This window comes from Callorhinus ursinus, unplaced genomic scaffold, assembly GCF_003265705.2.
Source record: "Callorhinus ursinus isolate GAN/ISIS: 27379988/994484 unplaced genomic scaffold, GSC_fseal_2.0 scaffold470, whole genome shotgun sequence".
NCBI lineage: Eukaryota > Metazoa > Chordata > Mammalia > Carnivora > Otariidae > Callorhinus > Callorhinus ursinus.
The window spans coordinates 1-25,518 of record NW_027397525.1 but is presented as its reverse complement, the minus strand read 5'-3'; the positions used below and the strand labels follow the sequence as shown (position 1 = coordinate 25,518).

The 25,518-nt window shown below is 42.9% G+C and overlaps 1 protein-coding gene across 1 annotated transcript; it reads right to left on the bottom strand.

Annotated features, from left to right (window-relative positions):
- Positions 1–6,951: 6,951 nt before the first annotated feature.
- On the bottom strand, positions 6,952–25,329 carry LOC112818869 (cytochrome P450 4F6-like). Its single transcript, XM_025865955.2, has 11 exons — positions 25,157–25,329; positions 23,440–23,493; positions 23,219–23,346; positions 21,687–21,808; positions 20,639–20,909; positions 20,237–20,303; positions 19,913–20,042; positions 10,404–10,537; positions 10,259–10,323; positions 10,012–10,094; positions 6,952–9,603 (listed from the first exon to the last, which is right to left on the bottom strand). Exons 1-11 carry the CDS (start codon positions 25,272–25,274, stop codon positions 9,426–9,428), a joined length of 1,350 nt encoding a protein of 449 aa, XP_025721740.2. The 5' UTR covers positions 25,275–25,329; the 3' UTR covers positions 6,952–9,425.
- Positions 25,330–25,518: the final 189 nt, after the last annotated feature.

Here is a 25,518-nt window from a genome sequence, read left to right as displayed (position 1 = left end):
ATGAAGGAAATTAACACAGGGAGACATGCTAGCAAGTGACCAAGGGGCAATCAGGAAGGGCTGCCCTGCAGAGGTGACCTCTGAGCAGAAACCTGAATAACATGGAGTGTACAGCAAATAAACATCACTCCCCACCCCTAAAACCATACCAGGACCGTAAAGACCCAGCACAGAGTGGGGTAATCAATGGCCTAAAAACTGTGTCATTCTTCCTTCCTTCCTCAGACATGCTGAGATAAACAAAGACAGTGAGGCAATTTCACTCAGAACCAGTCCTGCTGGAGATCCATGGTGGTGAAATCTGGCCCAATACTCAAACTGGAAATAATTGCTACATTTCAGTTACCACAATAAAGATCGGGAAACCCAACCAGCCCCTGAAGCATGGCAAGGGTCAGATACATAAGTTGGAGCTGCCAGCTTCTTGACAGAAGTACCAGGAGAGCAAAGAAGCTGGCTTTGGAAAAATAAGGCTGAAGGGAAACTTTAGGAAAGTCCTGAGGCCCCACGATCGTTGGCTTCACCTTCCCCTGGACAGGAGTTTTTGGATGGTGCCAGCTCTGAAAAGTAGTCAGACCACCCCCACCACTCGGGCCGAGTGGGTTGCTGTCAACAGAGATCATCCCTGTGGAGCGTAAAAGGGCATTTCTCATACAACAGCCAATGGAAGGGGGACCCCAAAAACATCACAATAAAATCAGTAGAGCTTGCAAGGAAAGAGGCAGGATTTCGCCCCCCATCCTGATGTCTGCCTAACCAGCAGGCAAGAGAGCCATCCTGGCGCAGAGGAGCTGAGTGAACCCCCATCTGGGGAGGCATGTGGAGCAGACACACACCCTGGTCAAGACCCTGCGGTACAATAGGAGTCTTTGGTCACCTACCTGCAGCCTCTCTGGGTCAAATAAGGAAATGGTGCTGGGTCAGTGGCATGCACCGGCACGCACCTGCAGGCAATCAGAGGATATTAGAAAAATGACATCCATTATCTGCCAAAGCAGAGACTTTGCATGACAGCGCTTTCCATGACAGCGAAGCCCTCTGGATTCCAGAAATAGCTAGCTACTTCTGGGCCCATGGACCTGGGGCTGATGGCAGCTCTCAGCTCTTGCTACCCCCAGGACACTGAACTAACCCTGATGGGAAATTTCCCTTGGCCCTGCCCATACCTTTGCAAGGGCTCCTTCTTACACTCACGCTTAGGGGCACCTGCCTGGCGCAGTCCGTTGAGCTTCCGACTCTTGGTTTCAGCTCAGGTCATGGTCTCAAGGTCCTGGGATCCAGCCCACCTTGGGCTCTGCCTCCCCTCCCCGCCCCGCATACCGCACAGTTTTCTCTCTCTCTCTCTCAAATAAATAAATCTTAAAAAAAAAAAAACCTCACACTTACTTAGCCATCTAGGTCCCTGACAGTTACAAGGTTTAGTGACTTTAAGACACACAGTCATACCCTTACACACGCACACAGAGTCACATACAAACGCCTATGCACCCACACGTGCACACACAATTACACACATGCACACACAAACACATATGCACACATATTCACATGCATACACCCAATTACATGCATACATTCGCATACACACACTCACACATGTGTACACACAGTAGCTGAACGCATACACAGTCACACATACACTTAAAGCAGACACACACAGTCACCCACACGCATATTGAACTAATGGAGACTAGATGCCTTAGAGTCTGTTGTCCCCAAACTGTCCACCAGAGGGCGCGTCCGACGCACTCAGGAGAGGAAGGAAACCCACCGTAGTTAGTGACAGCAGGCTAGTGTTACACACACAGGTGCAGCAGAGTCCTGGGACCCCTGAGCTTCATGCCTTTCCTCCCCATCTCTCATTCACTCACTATCACGGTCCTTAGCCAAAGCCTGTTTGTAGTGGGAGAAGAGATACTAACACTACAAAGATAGATCACACTTTGAAGGGTGTGGAGGAAAGAAATGGTGCATCAGCTGGTGGGAAAGTGGATCAAGGGAAGGGACATTTTAAGATTGATGAAATAACAGCATTATTTGTATTCCAATGGGAGTTATCCAGTAGGGTTCAGATTTCATGATCAATATACAAAAATCTATACAGAATATATTCTACGTAGAATATAGAACATAGAAGTTCTATTTCTGTATTCCAAGGGTCAGCAAACCATGGTCCATGGACCCAATCTGGCCTGTGGCCTATTTTTTCATGGTCTATAAGATAAGAAGAGTTTTTATATTTTAAAACTTTTTTAAATTTTTATTTATTTGACACAGAGAGAGTGATAGCGAGAAAGAGAGTACAAGCAAGGGGAGCAGCAGAGGGAGAGGGAGAAGCAGACTCCCTGCTGAGCAGGGAGCCCAATGCGGGGCTCAATCCCAGGACTCCGGGATCATGACCTGAGCTGAAAGCAGATGCTTAACGACTGAGCCACCCAGGCGCCCCAAGAAGTGTTTTTATATTTTAAAAGGATTGTAAAAGGAGAAGAAGCAAGAGAAGGGAAAGATCCTGAATGGGATGTGCAAAGCCTAAAATATTTACCATATGATCCTTTACAGAAAAAGTATGCCAAATCTGCTTATGGTAGCAGTAAAACTGGAAAACAATTGGAAAAAATATTTTCATATACCATTTTTTAAATATTATACACCAGAGAAAGTGAAATACTCAAGGTATAAATCTAACAAAGTATGTTCCAGATCTCTGAGATGCAAACTCTAAAACACTGATGAAAGAAACCCAAGAAGACCCAAATTAATGGAGAGATAAACTATATTCATGGACTAGAAGACTCAATATTATTAAGATATTAATTCTCTTCAAATTGATTTATAGATTTGAAGAAATCACAATCCCAGTCCCAGCAGGACTTTTTGTAGGAATAGATAAGCTGATTATAAAATTTACATGAAAATGCAAAAGACTTAGAACAGCCAAAAACTTTTTAAAAAGGTAAATGTAATGGAAGGATTCACATTATCCCTTTCAAGACATACTATAAAACAACAATAACCATGACAGTGTGGTATGGGCTAAAGATTAGACAAAATCAGTGGAAGAGAATAGAGTCCAGAAGTAGACCCACCTAAATGTGGTCAATTGACTTTTTAAAAAACACGCAAGGCAAGTCAATGCACAAAGGATAATCTTCAATAAACGGTACTAGAACAACTGGACATGCAAAAAAAAAAAGAAAAGAAAAAAGTGAACTCATACCTCACACTTTACACAAAATTTAACTTAATACGGATCATAGAACTAAATTATGTAAAATCTAAAACTTTTAGAAGGAAAAATAGAAGAGAATCTTTGTTAATCTTGAGTCAGACAAAATAGTTCTTATATACAACACCATAAGCATCATCCATAAAATGAAACTATTGCTACCTAGTACTTTATTTAAAAAATGTTTGCTCTGTGGAAGAAATTTAGATAATGAGAAGGTCAGCCACACCCTGCGAAAAAAGACTTGCAAATCACACATCTGACAAAGGACTTATATGCAGAATACATAAAGAATCTCAAAATCCAGAAACAAGAAGGCAGACAACACAAGGAAAATTAACAGGCAAAAGATTCAAGCAGGCACTTCACCAAAGAAGGTAAATGGATGGCAAATAGGCACGTGAAAAAAAAATGTCCAACATCATTAATCATTTAAAAAATGCAAACTAAAACCACAGTGAAATATCACACACTCGTAAGGATGGCTGGGGGAAGAATTGACAATACCAAGTGCCAGTGAGTATGTGGCACAATTAGACCCCTCATGCATTACTGATTGTAGTTTAAAATGCTGGACACTCTGGAAAGAGCATGATCATTTCGTTTAATGTCAAATGTACGCGTATAAGATGGCCCAACCATCCCACTCCAGGAGCAATGAACACTTGCACACATATATTCATAGTAGTTTTTTTCATAATTGCCCCAAATTAGAAACAATCCATATGTTTTTCAACTGGCTTATCCCTATGATAGAATATTGCTTAGCAATAAAAAGAAGCAAAATACTGATACAGCAACATGGATGCATCTCAGATGCATTGTGTTAAGCGAAAGAAGCCAGACTCTGGAGGTGGGGGATGTAGACTAGTGGTCACCGGTGGTGTGAGTCAAAGGAGATTTTTGACTCCCAAGAGCGACCATGGGTAGTGGTGGCTACACAACTCAGGCATTTGCCAAAACTTAAACCTGTATACCAAATAGCACAAATTTCACTTTTGTAAATTATACATAAATTTAAGATGAGGCAAAGGGTAACTAAGCACATATATTATTTGCTTAAATGTACTATGAAAGGATATGCGAAAAGTAAAGTTATTTACCTAAAGATGAAGAAACCAGGGAAATGAAGGACAGAGGACCATTATTTTTCACTGTGCAATTTTTTTTACATGAGTGAATATATTCCCTGCCAAAAATATTCCATTTAAAAATTTAGTCACTGTCAAAGAATCTCATGTAGTGAGGCTGGAGTGGTTCCCAGGTGATCTGAGGCATCAAGGGCTGAGACACACCTTGAAAATCACTTCCTTTGTAGGTTAAGATGCACCTCTAAGCCAAGCTGATCAAATTCACCCCCACTCCATCATTTACCGAGTGACCTTGAGCAAGTGAGTTAATCTCTCCAATTCACAAAACTGGTGAGAGGATGAAATCAGTGTTTACCTGGGGAGCTGAAGTATTACCTTCTCCCTTCTCAGTGGTGTACTGCTGTTAATAGGGCCAAAAACATCAGTGTGTGTGGCGTTGCCAGGTCATTTGCGTTCTATGAAAGGTGTTTAACTACACCCACATCTTACTCAACTGTATGTGTATCTATTACTATATAAATAAAATTTCAATATCAAAAGTTATTTGAGGGCAAATTCTGTATTGGGTGTTGGGGTTGGGGGGTTATATGGAACTATACAGAATTATATTATTGTGCTCAATTATTCTGTAAAATTAAAACGGCACAGGGGCACCTGGGTGGCTCAGTCAGTTAGGCATCCAACTCTTGATCTCAGCTCAGGTCTTGATCTCAGGGTCTTGAGTTCAAGCCCTGCACTGGACTGCATGGCCCAGTGAGGAGCCTACTTTAAAAAATAAATAAATAAATAAGGGTGGCACAGTTAAGCATCTGACTCTTGGTTTCACTCAGGTCTGATCTTTGGGTGGTGAGATCGAGCCCCATGTTGGGCTCTGCACTCAGTGCAGAGTCTGCTTGAGTTTCTCTTTCCCTCTGCCCCTCCCCCACTCTCTCACTCTGTCTCTCTAAAATAAATAAGTAAATTTTTTAAAAAATAAAAATAAAATGTACTAACAATAAAGTCTATTATTTTTTTAAAAAGTTATTTGATTGAGAATAACTCAATTTATAATTGATAGTGATAGCTCAAGCCATCAATGTGCATGAAGAGAATTCTTGCAAAGCAAGACAAAATTTTATTTTTTTAAGATTTTATATATTTATTTAGAGAGAGCACGCGAGTAGGGGGAGGGGTGGAGGAAGAAGGAGAGACAGAATGTCAAGCAGACTCCCTGCTAAGCAGGGAGCCCATCAGGGGGCTTGATCCCACGACCCTGAGATCATGACCTGAGCTAAAATCAAGAGTCAGACACTCAACCAACTGAGTCACCCACGTGCCCCCCGAGACAAAATTTTAAATTATTTTCTAATATAATGCCATTTAAAAAAAATTAAAAGTGGCTTGAAACTTAACACTTAGGGATTTTAAAGACTCTAAAATGATGATTTTATGTCATGGAAAGATGATTCAATGTCATGGAAAGATGTTCACATTATATTATTATCTGAAAAACCCAGATTAACAAAAAATATATATGAGAAAATAGAATCCTTTGTTGTTGAGGTAAAATGCACATAACATAAAATTCACCATGTAAACCATTATAAAGCGTACAATTTCATGCATTTAGTACATTCACAGTGTTGCGCCACCACCACCTCTAACTAGGTCCAGAGCACTTCATCACCCAAAAAGGAGACCTCCTCCCCTGCCAGTTGCCCCTCCCACCCTCCAGCCTTGGTGACCACCAATCTGCTTTCCTTTCCATAACTATGGATCTTCCTATCCTGGACATTACATATAATGGAACCATACAACATGTGACATTTCACTCAGTATTCAAAGTATTCAAAGCGTTCAAAGTTTTCAAAGTTCAAAGTTCATCCATGTTGTAACATGTATCAGTGCTTCATTACTTTTTATAATCCAGTAAAATTCTTGTTATGGATATACCACATTTTGTTTATCCATTCATCTGATCATGGATATTTGGATTGTTTCCCAAATATCCAACTTTTGACAATTGTGAATAGTGCCACGATGAACTTGTGTACAAGCTTTTGTTTGAACACCTGTTTTCAATTCTTTGGGGTATATACCTCAGCGTGGGATCAGTGCCTCATATGATAGTTCTATGTCTAATTTATTGAGGAAACACCAAATGTTTTGCACAGGGGCTGCACCATTTTACGTTCCCACCGGTAATGGGTCAGGGTTCCAACTACACCACATCTTCACCAAACCTCTTATTTTCCCTTTTTCAGACTCTTGCTATCCTCGTGGGTATGAAGTGGTATCACATGAAGCACTGTTTTGCATTTCCCTAATGACCAATGATGTTGCATTTTTTCATGTGCTTATTAGCCAGTAAAACAGCATTTTTAAACAGAAAATTACATGTAAATATAATACATTTAGATGTAAATAACATTGTTTTACTTGTATAAAGATTATATATATTAATAAAAACTGGATGTATATGTGAGAAAATATGAACTATGATTATTTTGATATGTGTGAATTATGGATATAGAATGATTTTTATTTCTTACTTTTTCTTCTTTGTGTTTTCTCCTATGAAGACATATCATTTTGGGAATACGAACAATATTTTAATTAAGAACTTGGCAAAGAAAAACACATGTGATTTTCAGCTTACAATACATTAAATATTTATTCATTTCATGTTGCAACGTTCCTGTCATATTTTGCAGTCTGTAAGCCTCCAGGGCCCCCAATCTGTGGGCCTCAGAAAAGTTTTGAGGTCCTAGACACTGTACCCCAGAGGGGTGCTCCTACAGCCTGAGAGGAAGGAGTCCAGGGGCAGCCACTGTTCCAGGTGCTGAAGGAAGCGGTTCAACTCCCCACCTCACTATTGGGACGCACATGATCTCCACATCTTGAAACATTTAAGCAAAAATGAAGGCAGGTTCATGCCTCTCAAGGGGGAAAAAAATCTTTTTTTTTTCCAGTTCCTAGCTCCAAGACCAGCTTGCCATCAAAGGCCTTTGGAGTTTCTCTGAGGTAACTATGGATATTTACAACTAACTGGGTCTTCTAATGATAGTTTTCTTCAACAGAAGGTTGCCACATTCACCAATACTTAAATTTAACTTCTGTGATTAAAGCTTTTTAAATTTCAGAACGTGATGCAAAAAGATGACAGAAGGGAACAAATTAACCCTCACTGACTACTGATGCTTACCAGATATTGACTCAGTGATGTTGCACATGCTTGCTTATGCAATCTCCCCATCAGTGTAGTAAGGTGGCTATTACTATATGGTAACGGAACTGAGGCTCAGAGAGATCAACAATTTTCCCCAACCCACACAGCTAGGAAATAGCAGACTGGGATTGTGATCTTGGTAATACAACTCCAAGGTGCGCTGGATCAGGGTCATCGGACCCTCACTGCATTTAGTTATCTGCCCCACCTTTCCTAAAGAGTGGTCTTGTCCTCTTAATCCAAGAGGGAGCTCCAGCTACCCACACCACCCCAAGAAACAGAGAAGAAGAAAGGGGAAACTCAACAGAGAATGTCCAGCTTTCTCTCCAGCAGAGTTTCCAGAATTACCAGGTACTCTTTAACTTTTCCACATGGGACAGGGCATACTCATTTAGCCAATCTAGTTTCAAGAAAAGTTTTCAAATGCTATCTGTATTTCAGCCTGCCATACACCTAACAAAAACCTAAGGATTACAGGAAGGCAAAAAGGAACATCAGGATACATAGCAGTCTCCGACACCATCCATCCTGTTGACTACCAAAGCATCCAATGTGTACTCCTCTTCCTATACAAGGAACACCCCTAGGGGAGTCAACTTCAAAGTGCACCAGCTCCCTCCATTTAGCCCAGGTTCCAGGGTCTCTGGGTGATGTGCTGTCCTCTCCCTCAAGCCCTGATGTGAGCTTTTTTGTGGTCCAGGAATCTGTGCACCTAAAGGCAACTTTCACCCTCAATACATTCAAGAGTGGAGTAATAACTGGATCATGACCATTAAAATTCCAACTGAGACTTCCTGTTCCCACTAATGACAAGCTAGGTTACTTGGATTAAACTTTCAATTTTTAAAAAACAACTCTCACAGCTGGATACTTTTCCAATTTCTTAAATGAATACATGACCAGAAAAGATAGTAAAGAATTACAAAGACACCACTCAAATGAACTAGAAGCCTAGAGCTAAATGAACATCAATTACACGTTTGCCCTGGAGACATTTCTCAAGTCAGGAAAATGTGAAGCTGTTTTGATGGCTTCATGGTCAGGGGAGAAAAATCAAGGCCTATAGTGATATGAGAAAGAGAAATTGTGAGAAGACCCTCCTTACATAAGTGGAGACCTCAAAAAGCTACACCCCTCAGAGTGAGAGGAGTGGAGGAGCCTGTAAGTGTGATCTCAACTAGAATTTAAACTGCCTTCCTGATCTTGGCCACCACAAGTCTTGAACTTCATTTAACATAATCTTCAATCAGCAAGGCTCCAAGACCTCCTTCTTAGAGAAAGCTACCTTCTTCAAATTCTGCAAATCTTATTTCAAATATGATAACCAGTAGTCAGGCAAAGATAACCAGGCACACAAGAACGACGACCCTACCAGTGAAAACCAGCAAAAACAACTGACTATATAACAGATACAGTGACTGCAATGATTAGGCACACAGGATAAAGTATATTTGCTTTGTTGAAGTAAACATAGTAACTATTGACATAGTGAAGGATTCTGAGGTAAGAGAAGTTTGGGTATATTAGGTAGGAACAGAGGTCAGGGTGATCAGAGTGTAGTGCCACTATGGGTTCTCCTCTGTGACCCAGAGCCTCAAACATGCCCTTAAGTCAGTCCGTAACCCTGGTCCCTCTCTTGCTCAAACACCTCCCATGGCTCCCTATTGCCTACAGGATAAACTCCCTGATTGGGCTCTGGTAGAACCAGCAATCAGCATGGGGGCCTGTGGTCATCTGGAAAGGCTCTCAGGGTCTTGGGCCTCCTCTCCACCCCGCCTCGCCCACCCCTGCTAGCTCTCAATGAGGCTCTGGCAGAGGAGACTGCAAAGTTTCATTCCTGGGAATCCACAAAGCAAGGCCTGTAGGTTCTGGGTGGATCCCAAGCCAGGAGCTCGCAAAATCACTGGGACCCCGCGCTCAGCGGCTCCGTGCGCAGCCAAAGTCCACCCTCTGCGCGCAGAATGAGTTCCGGCTTCCGGCGCGGCTCCTCCTCGTCTGGCAGGAACCGGAAGCGCAGCAGCGTGAGCGCGAGGACCACCTTCATCTCAGTCATGGCGAACGTCTGCCCAATGCAGTTCCTGCGGGCAGAAGTGGCGTCTCTGACTCGCCAGGGACCCAGCAGGTCCCAACGCGCCCAGAACCTGGCCCAAGACCCCCAGCCCTGCCCGCAGGGATCCAGAAGAGGGCTAACCCATGTCTGGGACCCCCATGTGGGCTTGCCTATCCCCTGAGGTTGGCCCAGACCCCAGCCCTGAACTCAGGCGAGCAGACAGGGGGAAGGGGCTCTGCCCACACTGAGGAGCCCCTGTTAGACCCACCCAACCTCCACTCCCCAGACCCTTACCTCTAACCTCTGGAAGAGGGGAGAGAAGGAGAGCCATCCTCAATTTCCCCCCTTTCCTGCCCCCACAGCCATGTCTGGGTTCTCAGTCCCAGATCCCTGCCCTCACCACGACATTCCCACCTGGGATGCCTGCTGCGCTCACCTGGGCCCCGCGGAGAAGGGAATAAAAGCCAGGGGAGACCTCTTCTGGGGGATTTCTGGATCGAAGCGGAAGGGATTGTATACCTGGGAGCAGAGAGAGGCAGGGCTGCTGGGTGGGGTTTCTCAAGATACCCAGACAAGGCTAGAAAAGACAGATGTGGATACAGTGGAGGGGCAGTGTCTGACTTCCCTGGTCAGGACCCCGCCCCCTGGTCGGGTCGCCGGATGGAGAAGAGGGAGGGAAGCACCTCAGGGTCCGGCCAGATAGACGGGTTGTGATGAATCCCAAAGATGCTGATGACACAGATGCTCCCTATGGGGGAGAAGAGAAACAGTCAGGATAAGGTCTCAGCGGATGGGACCGCCACCTCCTCCCCCTGATGCTGTGGACACCTTTGGGGATGATCCGGCCATCAGGGAGCCCGACGTCGTGGGTACAGCGGCGGGCAATGACTGTAACGGGGGGGTGCAGCCTCAGACTCTCCTTGATGCACATGGTCAGGAAGGGCAACTGGGCCAGGTCATCCCTAAGGAAGCCCCCCAACAATTATCCAGGGATCGAATCAAAGACTCCCCCAGCCATCCTGCTGCCCCTGGAGACTCTCTCCCCACCTTGCTCTGACCCTCACTTCTATACCAAAATAAATTCCAGATGGGCCAAAGATTTAAGCATTAGAAAATCAAAAACACAAAAGTCACTAGAAGGAAATTTAGCCTAGTATTTTTAGAAGCATTTCTGAGCAAAGCACAACATTCACGGGGTATCCTTAAAAGTGTTAATACATTTGCATAAGAAAGTTTTTTAAGGTATACAATTAGCTGAAAAGGAAAAAATATATATACTGGACTTAACAGGTTATTTGAACAAATAAGACCCACACTCTAAGGTGGGATGGCCTAATATTATAAAGGTGTAGATTCTTTGTAAGTTAATTGATATATTCAAGGCAATCCAGGAAAATCAAGTTGTTGTTGTTGTTTTGAACTCAGTAATCTTATTCAATTTGAAAAAAAACTTCAAGAGCTATGTCAGGTATTAAGGAGGGCACGTATTGCATAGAGCACTGGATGTTATACACCAACAATGAATCATGGAACCCTGCATCAAAAACTAATGATGTACTGTATGGTGACTAACATAACAAAATAAAGAAAAAAAGAGCTATGTCAATTTAAAAATAAAAGATCGAAGAAAGAGAATTCATCTACCAAATATTAAGACCTATTATAAAAGTATGGTAATAATAAAATAAAATAAAATAACAGCACAGCACTGTTGCAAGAACAGGAAAACAGACCCATGGGATAGGATTGAGAGCTCGGAGACCGGCACATGAATAGTTGAAAACGTAGCATCTGGTAAAGGAGGCCCCACAATCCCTGAACAATGGATGGTTCAGACAACTGATGATGTGGAAATAAAAAGAACTGGATTATCATGCACTCTACATGAAGATGGAGTCTTCTCTTATACTTGAAAGGTAAAACCATAAAGTTAAAGAAGATATTACATAGATGACATCTTTGGGACCTATGAGTAGGAAGGAATTCTTAAAACCCCCAAAACATAAACTGGAAGACAGGGGGGAAAAAAAGGAAAACTATTGCACAGAATTAAGGATTTCTGTTTAACAAAGACACCTTGGACCAAATTAACATTCAGATGAGAGATTTACAGAAGATTATCTGCACTAAATATATGGATCTAGAACGATATCTTGAATATACAAGGACTTCCTGCAAATCAACAAGAGAGATGACAGGGACTCAAGAGATAAGCAGACAAAGGACATGATCTAAGAATTCATGGGAGCTCAAACTCAGAGATTTAAAACATGAAGAGAAGCTCAAAGTTGCCAGTTATGAGAGAAATGGAAATTATCTAGTAATGAGATATTACCTCACATCTATTTGAGGGGAGAATTAACAAGATGGGTGATGGTGAGGATTAAGTAGCTGAGGCACAGGGGTAGAGAGACCTCATGCGTTGATAGTGACAGTATGAACATGAGCCACCACTCTAGAAGGCATCAGTGTGGTCAAGGAAAGGCAATGTGTGTTTTATGACCTACCAACCTGGCTCCTGGGGCATAGAACCCAGAGAAATTCTCAGACAGGTAGATAAAGACACGCACACCAAGATGTTCATTGCAGTAATGAGATGGAAACCTCCTGGATATTCAACTCTAAAGGATTGTAGAGAGACATTCTATATGACAGTTCAAAGCAATAACCTAAACATAACATAGAACCAGGGATTTCTAATAAAGTCATAGTGCTGTTTCTGAAAAAAGTAAGAGCAAGCAGGAGATCTGTGATATAACACATATCTGTGAATTTTAAAATACATCTACCCAAAACAACAAATTATGCAAATAAAAGTCGATTGAATGCTCTAGAATCATATTGGTGGAGTGCTGGAAGTAGAGAATTGGACTGAATGGGAATAAGTATTGCCCAAAAAAATGATGATAATTAGTCATGAATAAACGGCCACGGTTAACTTCATCCTTGACACCTGATGCCCAAATAACTAAGAGATTAAAACTGTCAAGAGTATTTTTCAAACTACCCAATCCAATCATAGTGTTCAAATGAAAAAAATAAAAATGCAAGAAAAAATGTAAATGCAAAGTAATAAGATAGAACCAACTTTATCAAGTATGAAAATGTTTTTAATATGATAATGAAGACTGCTTAGTGCTTATGTATGAATATATAAATAGATAGTACAGAATGGAGTCCAGAAATAAACCCTAATATATGAACAAATTTAGTTTATTGTAAAGCTGCTATTATTTAAAATCCTAAGACAAATACAAACTATGTATCAAATTCTGTTGAAATAATTAGCCATTTGGAGAAAAAAATAGATTCCTACTTCAGCACTTATACCAGTATGGATTTAATATGGAAGAAAGATTAAACGTAAGAAATAATAATAAAAATATTAAATAAAATTTAGGTTCAATAACATTTTTCAATAAATAAATCCATTAGAAGAAAATAAACAAGTTTTATAGTTTAGCATTAGAGTTGTGAAGAGCTTTTCCAAGCATTAAAAAAAAAAAACAGAAGCTATAAAAAAGCCAATAAGGGGCACCTGGGTGGCTCAGTCGGTTAAGCGTCTGCTTCGGCTCAGGTCATTATCCCAGGGTCCTGGGATGGGGTCCCGCATCGGGCTCCCTGCTCCGTGGGAAGCCTGCTTTTCCCTCTCCCCTACTTGTGTTCCCTCTCTCACTGTGTCTCTCTCTGTCAAATAAATAAATAAAATCTTAAAAAAAAAGCTAATAAATGTGATTACAAAGAAATGAATGAAAACCAAAATAAAGTCAAAAGACATCCTGGGAAATAATTTTTGCATAACAGAAAAGAAATTAATTCTCTTTAAAGAGTCCTTATAAATCGGTAAGAAAAAAACAAAAAAACTCAAGGTAAAAAGGACAAATTATGCAAACTGATGCTTTGCAGAAGAAGAAATATTCATGGTTCATAAACATGTGAAAATGTGCTCAGTTTTACCCATACTTAAAGTGATGTTCATTAGAATAACAAAGTATTTTATTCACTTACCAGCTTGGCAAAAGTTGTAAAGTTTCATAACACACACTGTCAGTGAGGATGTGAGGAAATTGGCACTCTGAAAAGACATCTGTAGGAGTTGATTTGCCAAGAGCTAATTAAATTATGAAAACTCAAATGGTCTTTGATTCAGCAACGCCACTTTTAGAAATTTGTTCTGGAGAGACATCCACACATGTGAGCAAAAATCAGTGTACATGGATGTTTGCTACATCATGTTTATTATAGCAAAAGCTCCCAAACTACAAATGTCCATTGACAGGAATGTTTAGATAAATCATAGTACATCGATGTGATGGAATACTATACAGCTATCAAAAAGGAGGAAATAGGGCTCACTAGTCCTGACACACACTGCGAGGTAAATCAGTACAGAGATGCTGAAAGGCAGTTCACCAATATCTATCATAACTACAAATCTTCTCATAAATGTCCCCAACAGAGGGGTGAGATGAATAATTTATGCAATCCTATATAGGACTCAGAAAGGAGCTCTAAGACATAATATTGAGTGAACAAAACAAGTGACTAAATGTGTGGGCATGTATTTCTATTAAACTATAATAATTATATAAATATATATCTCTAAGAATTTCAGAAAAGTCTGAAAGGACATATGACAAATTGATGTCCCTAGAAACCCCTCAGGAGGGGAAGAATGAAGGGGAGTAAGTTGGAGGGGGAGACGAACCATAAGAGACGATGGACTCTGAAAAACAAACTGAGGGTTCTAGAGGGGAGGGGTGGGGGGATGGGTTAGCCTGGTGATGGGTATTAAAGAGGGCACATTCTGCATGGAGCACTGGGTGTTATGCACAAACAATGAATCATGGAACACTATATCAAAAGCTAATGATGTAATGTATGGTGATTAACATGACAATAAAAAAATTTTTAAAAAAAGAAGCCCCTCAGGAGACAGGGGATTGATATGTTTGGGGGAGGGCAACAAAGATGAACCTAACTTCTCCATAGTGTTTCATTTTGTGCAAGAAAAAATAAAAAGTCTTCTTCCCATTATTGATTTTGTAATTCAAATTAATTTCTCAAAATTTGTATCCTGAAAAGAAATGAAAGATCTGGAAATTATATTGTCAACGTGCATGCCTGAATGTTCCATGTATATTCTCAGTTGTAGAAAGAAAACTGAATGAGCAAAGAGATGGTGGACAGATACATGTGGGCATAGACTGAACATTGGAAGGACACAGGAAACTATCAAAGGTTGGGATGGGATCGGGGTGCTGGCATAAGACAGAGGCTTATGTGAAATAATAGAAGAGTTTAACCTTTTACTCATCTTGCAATATATATCAAATCCTGTGTTCTACACCTTAAACTTACACAGTATTATATGTCAACTATATCTCAATAGAGCTGAGAAAGAAAAAAAGACAAAGGCTTATATCCATTGTAAACCAATTCATACTGCTTAAATTTTTACCAAGCGTATAATTGTTTGAAGTTGGGAGAAGCACAAAAACACTTCTCCACTTCACAGAACTTCTCTGCTGAGCAAAGCCTTGAAGTTGAGGGCACTACCTCCAAAGTGTTCGGTCCAACATCTCCTCGGCATCCTTCAGCCCTTGGCCCCAAATCTACCCCCTGGCCCCCAGGCTCCAGCTCACCACCTCCAGTTTGCCCCTGTAGCTACAGATATTTTTAATAAGAATATCTGACTTTTCACAATCAGAGAAAGACATGTATCATATGACCTCACTGATATGAGGAATTCTTAATCTCAGGAAACAAACAGTGTTACTGGAGTGGTTGGGGGTGGGAGGGATGGGGTGGCTAGGTGATAGACATTGGGGAGGGTATGTGCTATAGTGAGCGCTGTGAATTGTGCAAGACTGTTGAATCACAGATCTGTACTTCTGAAACAAATAACACAACATATTTTAAGAAAAAAGAAAAAGAAGAAGATAACAGGAGAGGAAGAATGAAGGGGAGTAAGTCAGAGGGGGAGATGAACCATGAGAGATGATGGACTCTGAAAAACAAACTGAGGGTTCTAGAGGGGAGGAGGGTAGGGGGATGGGTTAGCCTGGTGATGGGTATTAAAGAGGGCACATTCTGCATGGAGCACTGGGTGTTATGAACAAACAATGAATCATGGAACACTACATCAAAAACTAATGATGTAATATATGGTGATTAACTTAACAATAAAAAATTAAAAAAAAAGAATATCTGACTTTTCAGAATTTGAATTGAGTGGGGAGGAGCAAGATGGCAGAGGAGTAGGAGACCTAAATTTCTTCTGGTCCCAGGAATTCAGCTATAAAGGGATCAAACCATTCTGAAGACCTACGAATTCAACAGGAGATCGAAGAAAAGAATAGCAGCAACTCTCTGAAGAGAAAAGCGACCACTTTCTGGAAGAGAGAAGCCAGGAGTTGGGAGTTTCCCCTCAATCACCATGCTGTGATAATGGTAGGAGCTCTGGTCTCTTCTGATTTGTTTAGTGTATATTTTCCTGGGTCGTTGTTACCCTGTTAGCATTTTGTTCTCTCATTCATCTATTCTCCTCTGGACAAAATGACAAGATGGAAAAAAATCACCTCAAAAAAAAAAGAACAAGAGGCAGTACCAACTGCCTGGGACCTAATCAATACGGACATTAGTAAGATGTCAGAATTAGAGTTCAGAATGATGATTTTAAAGATACTAGCTGGGCTTGAAAAAAGCATGGAAGTTATTAGAGAAACCCTTTCTGGAGAAATAAAAGAACTAAAATCTAACCAAGTTGAAATCAAAAAGGCTATTAATGAGGTGCAATCAAAAATGGAGGCACTAACTGCTAGGATAAATGAGGCAGAAGAGAGAATTAGTGATATAGAAGACCAAATGATGGAAAATAAAGAAGCTGAGAAAAAGAGAGATAAACAACTACAGGATCACGAGGGCAGAATTCGAGAGATAAGTGATACCATAAGATGAAACAATACTAGAATAATTGGGATCCCAGAAGAAGAAGAAAGAGAGAGGGGGGCAGAAGGTATATTGGAGCAAATTATAGTAGAGAATTTCCCTAATTTGGGGAAAGAAACAGGCATCAAAATCCAGGAGGCACAGAGAGCCCCTCTCAAAATCAATAAAAATAGGTGAACACCCTGACATCTAATAGTAAAACTTATGAGTCTCAGAGACAAAGAGAAAATCCTGAAAGCAGCTCAGGACAAAAGATCTGTAACCTACAATGGTAGAAACATTAGATTGGCGACAGACCTATCCACAGAGACCAGGCAGGCCAGAAAGGACTGGCATGATATATTCAGAGCACTAAATGAGAAAAATATGCAGCCAAGAATACTATATCCAGCTAGACTGTCATTGAAAATAGAAGGAGAGATAAAAAGCTTCCAGGACAAACAAAAACTAAAGGAATTTGCAAACATGAAGCCAGCCCTACAAGAAATATTGAAAGGGGCCCTCTAAGCAAAGAGAGAGCCTAAAAGTAACATAGACCAGAAAGGAACACAGACACTATACAGTAACAGTCACCTTACAGGCAATACAATGGCACTAAATTCCTATCTTTCAATAGTTATCCTGAATGTAAATGGGCTAAATGCCCCAATCAAAAGACACAGGCTATCAGATTGGATAAAAACAAAACAAGACCCATCAATATGCTGTCTACAAGAAACTCATTTTAGACCCAAAGACACCTTCAGATTGAAAGTGAGGGTGTGGAAAACCATTTACCATGCTAATGGACATTGAAAGAAAGCTGGGATGGTGATCCTTATATCAGACAAATTAGATTTTAAACCAAGGACTATAATAAGAGATGAGGAAGGACACTACATCATACTTAAAGGGTCTATCCAACAAGAAGATCTAACAATTGTAAATATTCATGCCCCTCACATAGGAAGAGCCAATTACATAAGCCAATTAATAACAAAATCAAAGAAACACATCGACAATAATACAATAATAGTAAGGGTCGTTAACGCCTCCCTCACTGAAATGGACAGATCATCTAAGCAGAATATCAACAAGGGCTTTAAATGACACACTGGACCAAATGTATCACACAGATATATTCAGAACATTCCATTCCAAAGCAACAGAATACACATTCTCCTCTAGTGCCCATGGAACATTCTCCAGAATAGATCACATCCTAGGTCACAAATCAGGTCTGAACTAGTACCAAAAGATCGGGATCATTCCCTGCTTATTTTCGGATGACAATGCTTTGAAATTAGAACTCAATCATAAAAGGAAAGTCAGAAAGAACTCAAATACATGGAAGCTAAAGAGCATCCTACTAAAGAATGAATGGGTCAACCAGGAAATTAAAGAAGTATTTAAAAAATTCATGGAAACAAATGAAAATGAAAACACAACTGTTCAAAATCTTTGGGATGCAGCAAAGGCAGTCCTAAGAGGGAAGTATATAGCAACACAAGCCTTTCTCAAGAAACAAGAAAGGTCTCAAATACACAACTTAACCCTACACCTAATGGAGCTGGAGAAAGAACAGCAAATAAAGCCTAAACCCAGAAGAAGCAGAGAAATAGTAAAGATCAGAGCAGAAATCAATGAAATAGAAACCAAAAGAACAGTAGAACAGATCAATGAAACTAGGAGCTGGTTCTTTGAAAGAATTAATAAAATTGATAAACCCCTGGCCAGACTTATCAGAAACAAAAGAGAATGACCCAAATAAATAAAATCATGAATGAAAGAGGAGAGATCACAACCAACACCAAAGAAATACAAATAATTATAAGAACATATTATGAGCAACTCTATGCCAGCAAATTAGATAATCTAGAAGAAATGGATGCATTCCCAGAGATGTATCAACTACCAAAACTGAATCGGGAAGAAATAGAAAACCTGAACAGACCTATAACCACTAAAGAAATTGAAGCAGTCACCAAAAATCTCCCAACAAACAAGAGCCCAGGGCCAGATGACTTCCCAGGGGAATTCTATCAAACATTTAAGAATTAATACCTATTCTTCTGAAACTGTTCCAAAAACTGGAAATGGAAAGAAAACATCCAAACTCATTTTATGAGGCCACCATTACCTTGATCCCAAAACCAGACAAAGATCCCATCAAAAAGGAGAACTACAGACCAATATCCTTGATGAACATGGATGCAAAAATTCTCACCAAAATACTAGCCAATAGGATCCAACAGTACATTTAAAGAATTATTCACCACGACCAAGTGGGATTTATTCCTGGGCTGCAAGGTTGGTTCAACATCCGCAAATCAATCAATATGATACAATACATTAATAAAAGAAAGAACAAGAACCATATGATCCTCTCAATAGATGCAGAAAAAGCATTTGACAAAATACAACATCCTTTCTTGATCAAAACTCTTCAGAGTATAGGGATAGAGGGTACATACCTCAATATCATAAAAGCCATCTATGAAAAACCCCCAGAGAATATCATTCTCAATGGGGAAAAACTGAGAGCTTTCCCCCTAAGGTCAGGAACACAGCAGGGATGTCCACTATCACCACTGCTATTCAACAGAGTATTAGAAGTCCTAGCCACAGCAATCAGACAACAAAAAGAAATAAAAGGCATCCGAATCGGCAAAGAGGAAGTCAAACTCTTACTCTTTCTGCTTCACTACCCAGCTTCACCCACCTTCTTTCCTAACTGCCCCAGCCTTGCCCAGGTAATACTCGAATGGGACTAGACATGGAGTTGGGAGAGGGCAAGCCTTGCCCAGGTAAGACTCGAATGGGACTAGACATGGAGTTGGGAGAGGGCAAGCAGTGTGGACACGTTTACTGAACAAAGAGATGGGTAAATTTCCACCCCCCAAAACCTCTTGTGACTCCCTGCAATAGATTGTTAGGTGGGAATTAGATATAAAAGCAAAAATTAAAGGGAGTAAGGATCTTTGGGGAAAACGTGCAACTTCAGACAGAAAAGCAAGGGAGGGGAGAAGTTCATTTACTGAACACATGCTGGATGGCATCTGTTCTAAACACACTGTCACAGTTCACCAAGCAGCCCTGTAGAAAAGATTCCCTGCCCCACCCCCACTTACAGAGGAGAAAAGTGGTATTCAGAATAGGGAACTGATTTTATTAAAGTCACATAGCAAGTAAGCAGGGCAATAAATGTGGACACTCAGATCTTTCTGTTGCATAAGCTTGCAAGCTTTCCCTGCTCTCCAGGCTGTGTGCCAACCTGCCTCTAGGCTCTGCTCCTATTCCCAGGAAACAATAATGACAGAATTAACAAAAAGTTATTTCCTCTCCCCAGCTTGGGAGCAGAGCCAATGAGAGGGGTTCAGGAACAAACCATGATGACCTGTACTCACCATTCAATCTCTTGAGGCTCACGGTCCCTCAGGAGCTCTTGCACCTCCTGCCGACAGCGCTCCTGGTACTCTGGGTGCTTTGCAAGGTTGTACAGGACCCAGGAGAGGCCACTGGCTGTGGTGTCATGGCCTGAGAGGCAGCCAGACAGGCTTGCATCTCTGGGCTTGTTCAGCACCAGAGGGTGGACAGCGCCTTTAATTAAGGCCCTCAAGGGTGGATGGGGAGGATGGGGTGGGATGGGGTGGTCCAGGGCCTACCTACCAAGTTCCTGGGACTGGACAGACCCCTGCCCCTGACCCATAGTCCCACACTGGGATGCTCACCCTCAAACATGAAGGTATCAGCCTCAGCTCGGATGTCCTCATCTGACAATTGTTTTCCATCTTCATCCTGGAGAAAGGGCAAGACCTCTTGAATCACACCAGCTCTGAGGGTGTCTAAGTCTAATCTGAAACAGTCCCTCACGCTCCAACAACAAAGCAGGATCTGTCCCTCATCATCTCTAGAGCCCACCCCACAGGTCTCCTCCCTGGTCTCCAGCCTTTTATTTATCCCTTTCAGGCAGCCTTCTACAGAGTCAAAACATATCCCTGACCCATCTCTCCCTTCCTCAAGCACCTTCCATGGTTGCCCAGTACCCTGTGGGTCAAGTCCAAGTTCTTCCATGTGACATTTGAAGTCAAGGTCCATTCTATCTCTTTAATTCTGATCCCAGGGAAGCCCACCTTGGCCAGCAGGAGCACATCAATGAAGTCCAAAGTCTTGGCCTTAGCCTTGGCCTTGAGGAAGTCATGGGAACCCCCACTAATGAGGGCACGGCGCCGCTCCTGGATGACAGCATCTGTGAAGTTGTGCACCAGGTTGCAGGCCCTGCGGAAGCGCCACCCATTGGGGGTGAGATTGTACAGGAAGTCCATGTGCAGGAAGATCTGCTCCTGCCGTTTCACCACAAGGGCACTGAGCTCCAAGATGGCAGCAATATATTCACTGGGACTCCTGCAGGGCCAGGCCAGAGAGAGAACCTTAAGAAACAGCTTCTTAACCCACATGAAACCCTAAGAGCACCTTCCAACCAGAAACCCAGAAGCACTGTGGCACATGCTTTGCTCATCATAGCCCCCTGGACTTTATTCAAAACAAAGTGTTCTCCAGGCGTGCTTCTCCCTCTACATCCCACCTTTATGAACGGCCTCATGTCCCAGACCCCAGGGCAGAGCTTGGGCATCATGCTCGTCTCCCCTCTTTCCTACACAATATCTGACCCTGCCCTTTCTTTCTTAGTTTCTCCCAAATCTGCCCCATTTCCTCCAACAAATTCAAGCCTTCTCCTCTCCATGGTCCCCTTGAATTCTGTGTCTATATGACAGCTGGTCTTCTTTAGAGTCAGATGTCCAAGAACAGCTTTGACCATGACCTTCATCTATTCAAACACCTTCCATGCCTCCCTGGAAACCTCAGGATAAAGTTCATATGCCTTTGTCTGGATTTTGAAGGTCCTTAAGATAAAGCCCCTGCCAAGCCCTCCAACCTCATTCCCAAGGTGGCTCCTCACTGTGGCACATGCTTTGCTCACTGTGGCCCCATGGCCTTTATCAAACATTTCTACCTACCTGAAAGGATCACTCTTTCTCTTTCCCTTCCTTGTCCTTCAATGTCTAGCTCTGATCCATCTCCTCCAGGAAGTCCCTTCTGATTGTGCTGACCAGTCCTCCATTCCCCATCTACTCCCTTGGGTCTATGGCTCATGTTCCCATGCCCAGGGCAGAGACTCACTCCTGGCAATTGCTGTCAAAACTGAAGACACATTTTTGCAGACTGTCCAGGGTCATGAGGCTGATGTGCTCAAACATGTCTAGATGGGTGCTGCCTTCCAAGGCCAGGCACTGCCACTTGGCCTGGACACAGAAAGGGGCAAATCCGGGGTTGGGACCTGCCTCCCCTGAGCTCCTCCTCAGCCCCAGCCACCAAGATGGACTCCCCCAGACCCAGCCTTCTGATCCTCCCCCCCAGGTACCCATCTCCAGGAAAGACCAGGCTTGGGAGGGAGTAGAAACTGTTACTATTAAGAATCCATTAAAAAAAAAAAAAAGACCCCACGGCTGGGAGTCAGGAGACCTGAGTTCAAATCTTGGCTCTGCCTCCTATACTCTTTTTGGTCTTGGTCAATTCATTGTCTTCCTCCTGTCAAAACTTACTGGGATCTACCTGTCAAAGCTTCAGTAAGAGTTAAGATGACTTGCTTTGGTGTCAGACAAATCAGGTTGGAATCCCAGCTCCACTTATTAGCTCACTTGCTAGCTGAACATGGGCAAGCTCTCTAACCTCTCTCAACCTCAATTTCATCACGTGTAATGAAGCAATAATAATCATCTCTACCTCATATGGTTGTGAAAATTAAATTAGACAACATATGCAATAGAACTGGTGCATTATTTCTGGTATACAGCAAGTGCTAAATAACTGTTAGCTACCATCCTCATCTTCATCATTATCATAGTGGTAGGTGACTGCTGCAAAAATGTCCCCATTCCTTTGTCCTTCCCTATACCTTCACCCTTTGCAATGAGGTTTTGCAGGTCTTCCATTAGGAGGTAGAACCTCTTTCTCCAGCTCTTGAGCTGGACGTGGGACTTGTTTGGCCAACAGAAGGTGGAGGTCATAGTTGCCTGTTCTGAAACTAAAATTCAAGAGGTACTGCATGTTTCTCTTCTTTCTCTTGGAGCCTCCACCATGTGATCAAGCTCAGGCTAGCCTATGGAGGATGAGGGACAAATGCAGGAATCCAGTTGTTCCACCAAAGCCATCCTCGACCAGTGGCCCAAACATGCAGCAGAGCTGAGCCTGGACGAGCAGAGCTGTCTCCCAAACCCAGCCATGACCACAGACATGTGAGTGATTCCAGCCAAGATAAGAACTACTCTACTGACTCATCATCTTGGGAGCAACAACAAACATTCTTTCAAACCAGTGAATTTTAAGGTGGAATGCTATGCAGAAAGAGCTATTATACAATCTTCATCATTAGTGTCTTGAATTTTACAGAGTTTCAGTGAGGCAGACTAGAAACTAAAACCTTCTGAACACCTACTAAGTGCCAGGATCATGATTCCATTACCTCATCTTGACCACCCTTTAAGAATGGCTTATCCCCTCCCCCATTTTACAGATGGGGAAACTGAGGCTTAAAAAGGAAAAAGAATGGCCCTAAAGCCATCCAGCCAAGCCAGGACTCCAGATCATATGTGTCTGAGGCTACTCCCCTTTTCCCAGAGCTCCAGCTGGGACCCTGGATTTAAGGAACTCACATGCATGATGCCTGCGCTTTTGTTGAAAATCTTCACATAGGGTTTCAAGATTTCAAAGTGGAAGGCAGGTGTCAGCAAACGGCGGTGGTGGCTCCACTTGTCACCAGCACTCAGCAGGAGCCCATCCCCTAGTAGAGGCAGTCACAAGGAATGGACAAGGGCAGTGCCTTCCCCTGAGACCCCAAGATTGTCCCCAACCCCCTTCATCCACAGTTACTCACCCAGCCAGGGCTTCAGCAGGTTGTAGAAAAACATATCCTTGGGTATGATGGTGGCTGACACAAGAGATAGACCATCAGGGGCCATGCAGAAGAGGTGGGGAGGGGCTTTTTGTTGGGAGGTGGAGGATCCCAATCAGGGGTCTGCATACCCCCTTTAAGCCCAGTATAGCAGGAATGGGAACAAGGGCAGAGAAAACAGAGAGGAGTGGGTAGATGAAGGGGGACCAGACCAGGCTGTGGCACAGAGCAGAACAAAGGCAGAGTCTGCAGACACACTTAGATGTACTTAGATGCACCCTAACATGGCACAACACACCCCAACATGCCTTGACATGGCTCCTACCTGGTCCAACACGTTCAAAACACCCAAACACAAATCAGCACTCTACAAAATGCCTTTACAGGGACCTAGGACACCTCATCTGTCCCAGAGCCCCCTGACATTTCCTGCAACAGTTGACATGGCCACACCATGTGTTGGGGCTATGTTCTAACATGAAACAACATGCGTAACACACATTGACAGGACGCAACATGCTCTGACATGGACCCAAAGACCATCTGACACGACCTCAGTGTGTCCTACAGATGGTCCCAGACAGGACTTAAAGGTCCTATTAATGTCCCAAACATGGCCCAGGAGTGACTTAGCCTTCCTCAGTATCCCCTTCCACCCCATACTGGCCATTAAGTACTTAGGTAAGGGGTTCCTATGCCCTTAAAGAGACCAAAGGATGCTGCCACCCTCAGATGATGAGCCCATCCACCACAAAGAGCTGCCACTGCTCCCTTCTGCCTCTAGACCAGCCCCCCAGGGCCAACCAGACACAGCTGACCACCCTGAGGTCTGGTAGATCTTCCCCCACAATACTCTGGCCATCTTCACACCCCAAATCCCTTTCCAGCTTAGAGTCCCTCCCAGCAGAGGCAGCTAGAGCAGCAAGAATACACAGAAGAGGGAAGCTTCAGCACACTGTGTGGCCTTCAGAAGTTATTATGCCCCCTGAGTCTTGGCTTCCTCACCCAGGAAATGCCAACCTAGCGGGGATGCTGGTGGATGGACATCCGTGGTATCTACTTGCCCAGCATTCATCCCCTTCTGGAACTAGCATCTCGTTCCTCCTCCACTCTCAATCCAAGTAGTTAGGAGAGTGGCCATGCCACCCCATCCTCTGTTCCAGAGCTGAGCATATGACCCTAAGCCTCAGCAATCAAGTCTCTGTGACTAGAGGAAGAACTATTCCCTGTGACCCAGGTCAGGCCAATGTAAAGGAATCCTGCAACTTTTTCTGGGTCTGCAGAGAATGAGCTCACATTTCCACGGGAGCTGAGCTTCTTGGACTCATCTTTATCAGCATGAGAATGAAGCTGTCAGAGAGGAACACAGAGCTACAAGATGAAGATAGATTCCCAGTGGCACTCTTTGAAGACCTGGATCCAACCATGTCAACCATGCCTGAAGACAACATTCTCTCAATTTTTCAGTCAACAGATTCACTTTCTTTACTTAGACCAACAGTGTTGAATTTCCACCACTCAAAACTGAAAGGGACTGGCAACCAGAGAGAGCCAGGGACCTGCCCAGAGTCATCCAGCAGGTTAATGGCGGGTCTCCGTCAACATTGCCCATTTCCCTGCTCAACCTGGTCTGTCCAGGGGTGGGAAACTGGGAGCAGGGGCAGGGGAGTGGCTAGGTTGGGGCTTCTGGGAGAGATACCTGGGGCCTGGAGCAGGGGAGCAACAAAGGTAGGGTGGACGAGTCTCAGGACAGGGTAGAAGGGCCCAATCCACAAGAGGTGAACATCACGGAAGTGGTGGCCCAGATCCTCTATCATCCGCAAGCCTTCCTCATTGCTCTTCACCTGGGGATGGCAGGGCCGGGAAAGGATGGGTGGGAGGATGAAGCCAGGTCAAGCAGGAGAACCAAGAAGCTCACAACTGCCCATTGCAACCCTCCACCCACCAAACCCCCTCCCCCACTTCCCCCTTCTGCCCGCATTATTAGTCTACACTTCTATATCTCACTAAGTCAGCTTCCTTCTGTTGGTCTGTTGGTCTTTCATGTGTCTATCTATCTAT

Bases quoted from the DNA above. Each gene is read 5' to 3' on its own strand.
- LOC112818869 (XM_025865955.2), bottom strand. From the start codon at position 25,274: ATGATAGAGGATCTGGGCCACCACTTCCGTGATGTTCACCTCTTGTGG. The intron at 20,910-21,686 runs GTGAGTCTCTGC...CTGGCCCTGCAG, and splicing joins TTTGACAGCAATTGCCAGGA to GAGTCCCAGTGAATATATTG. The intron at 10,324-10,403 runs GTGTCCACAGCA...TCTCCCCCATAG, and splicing joins TGGCCGGATCATCCCCAAAG to GGAGCATCTGTGTCATCAGC.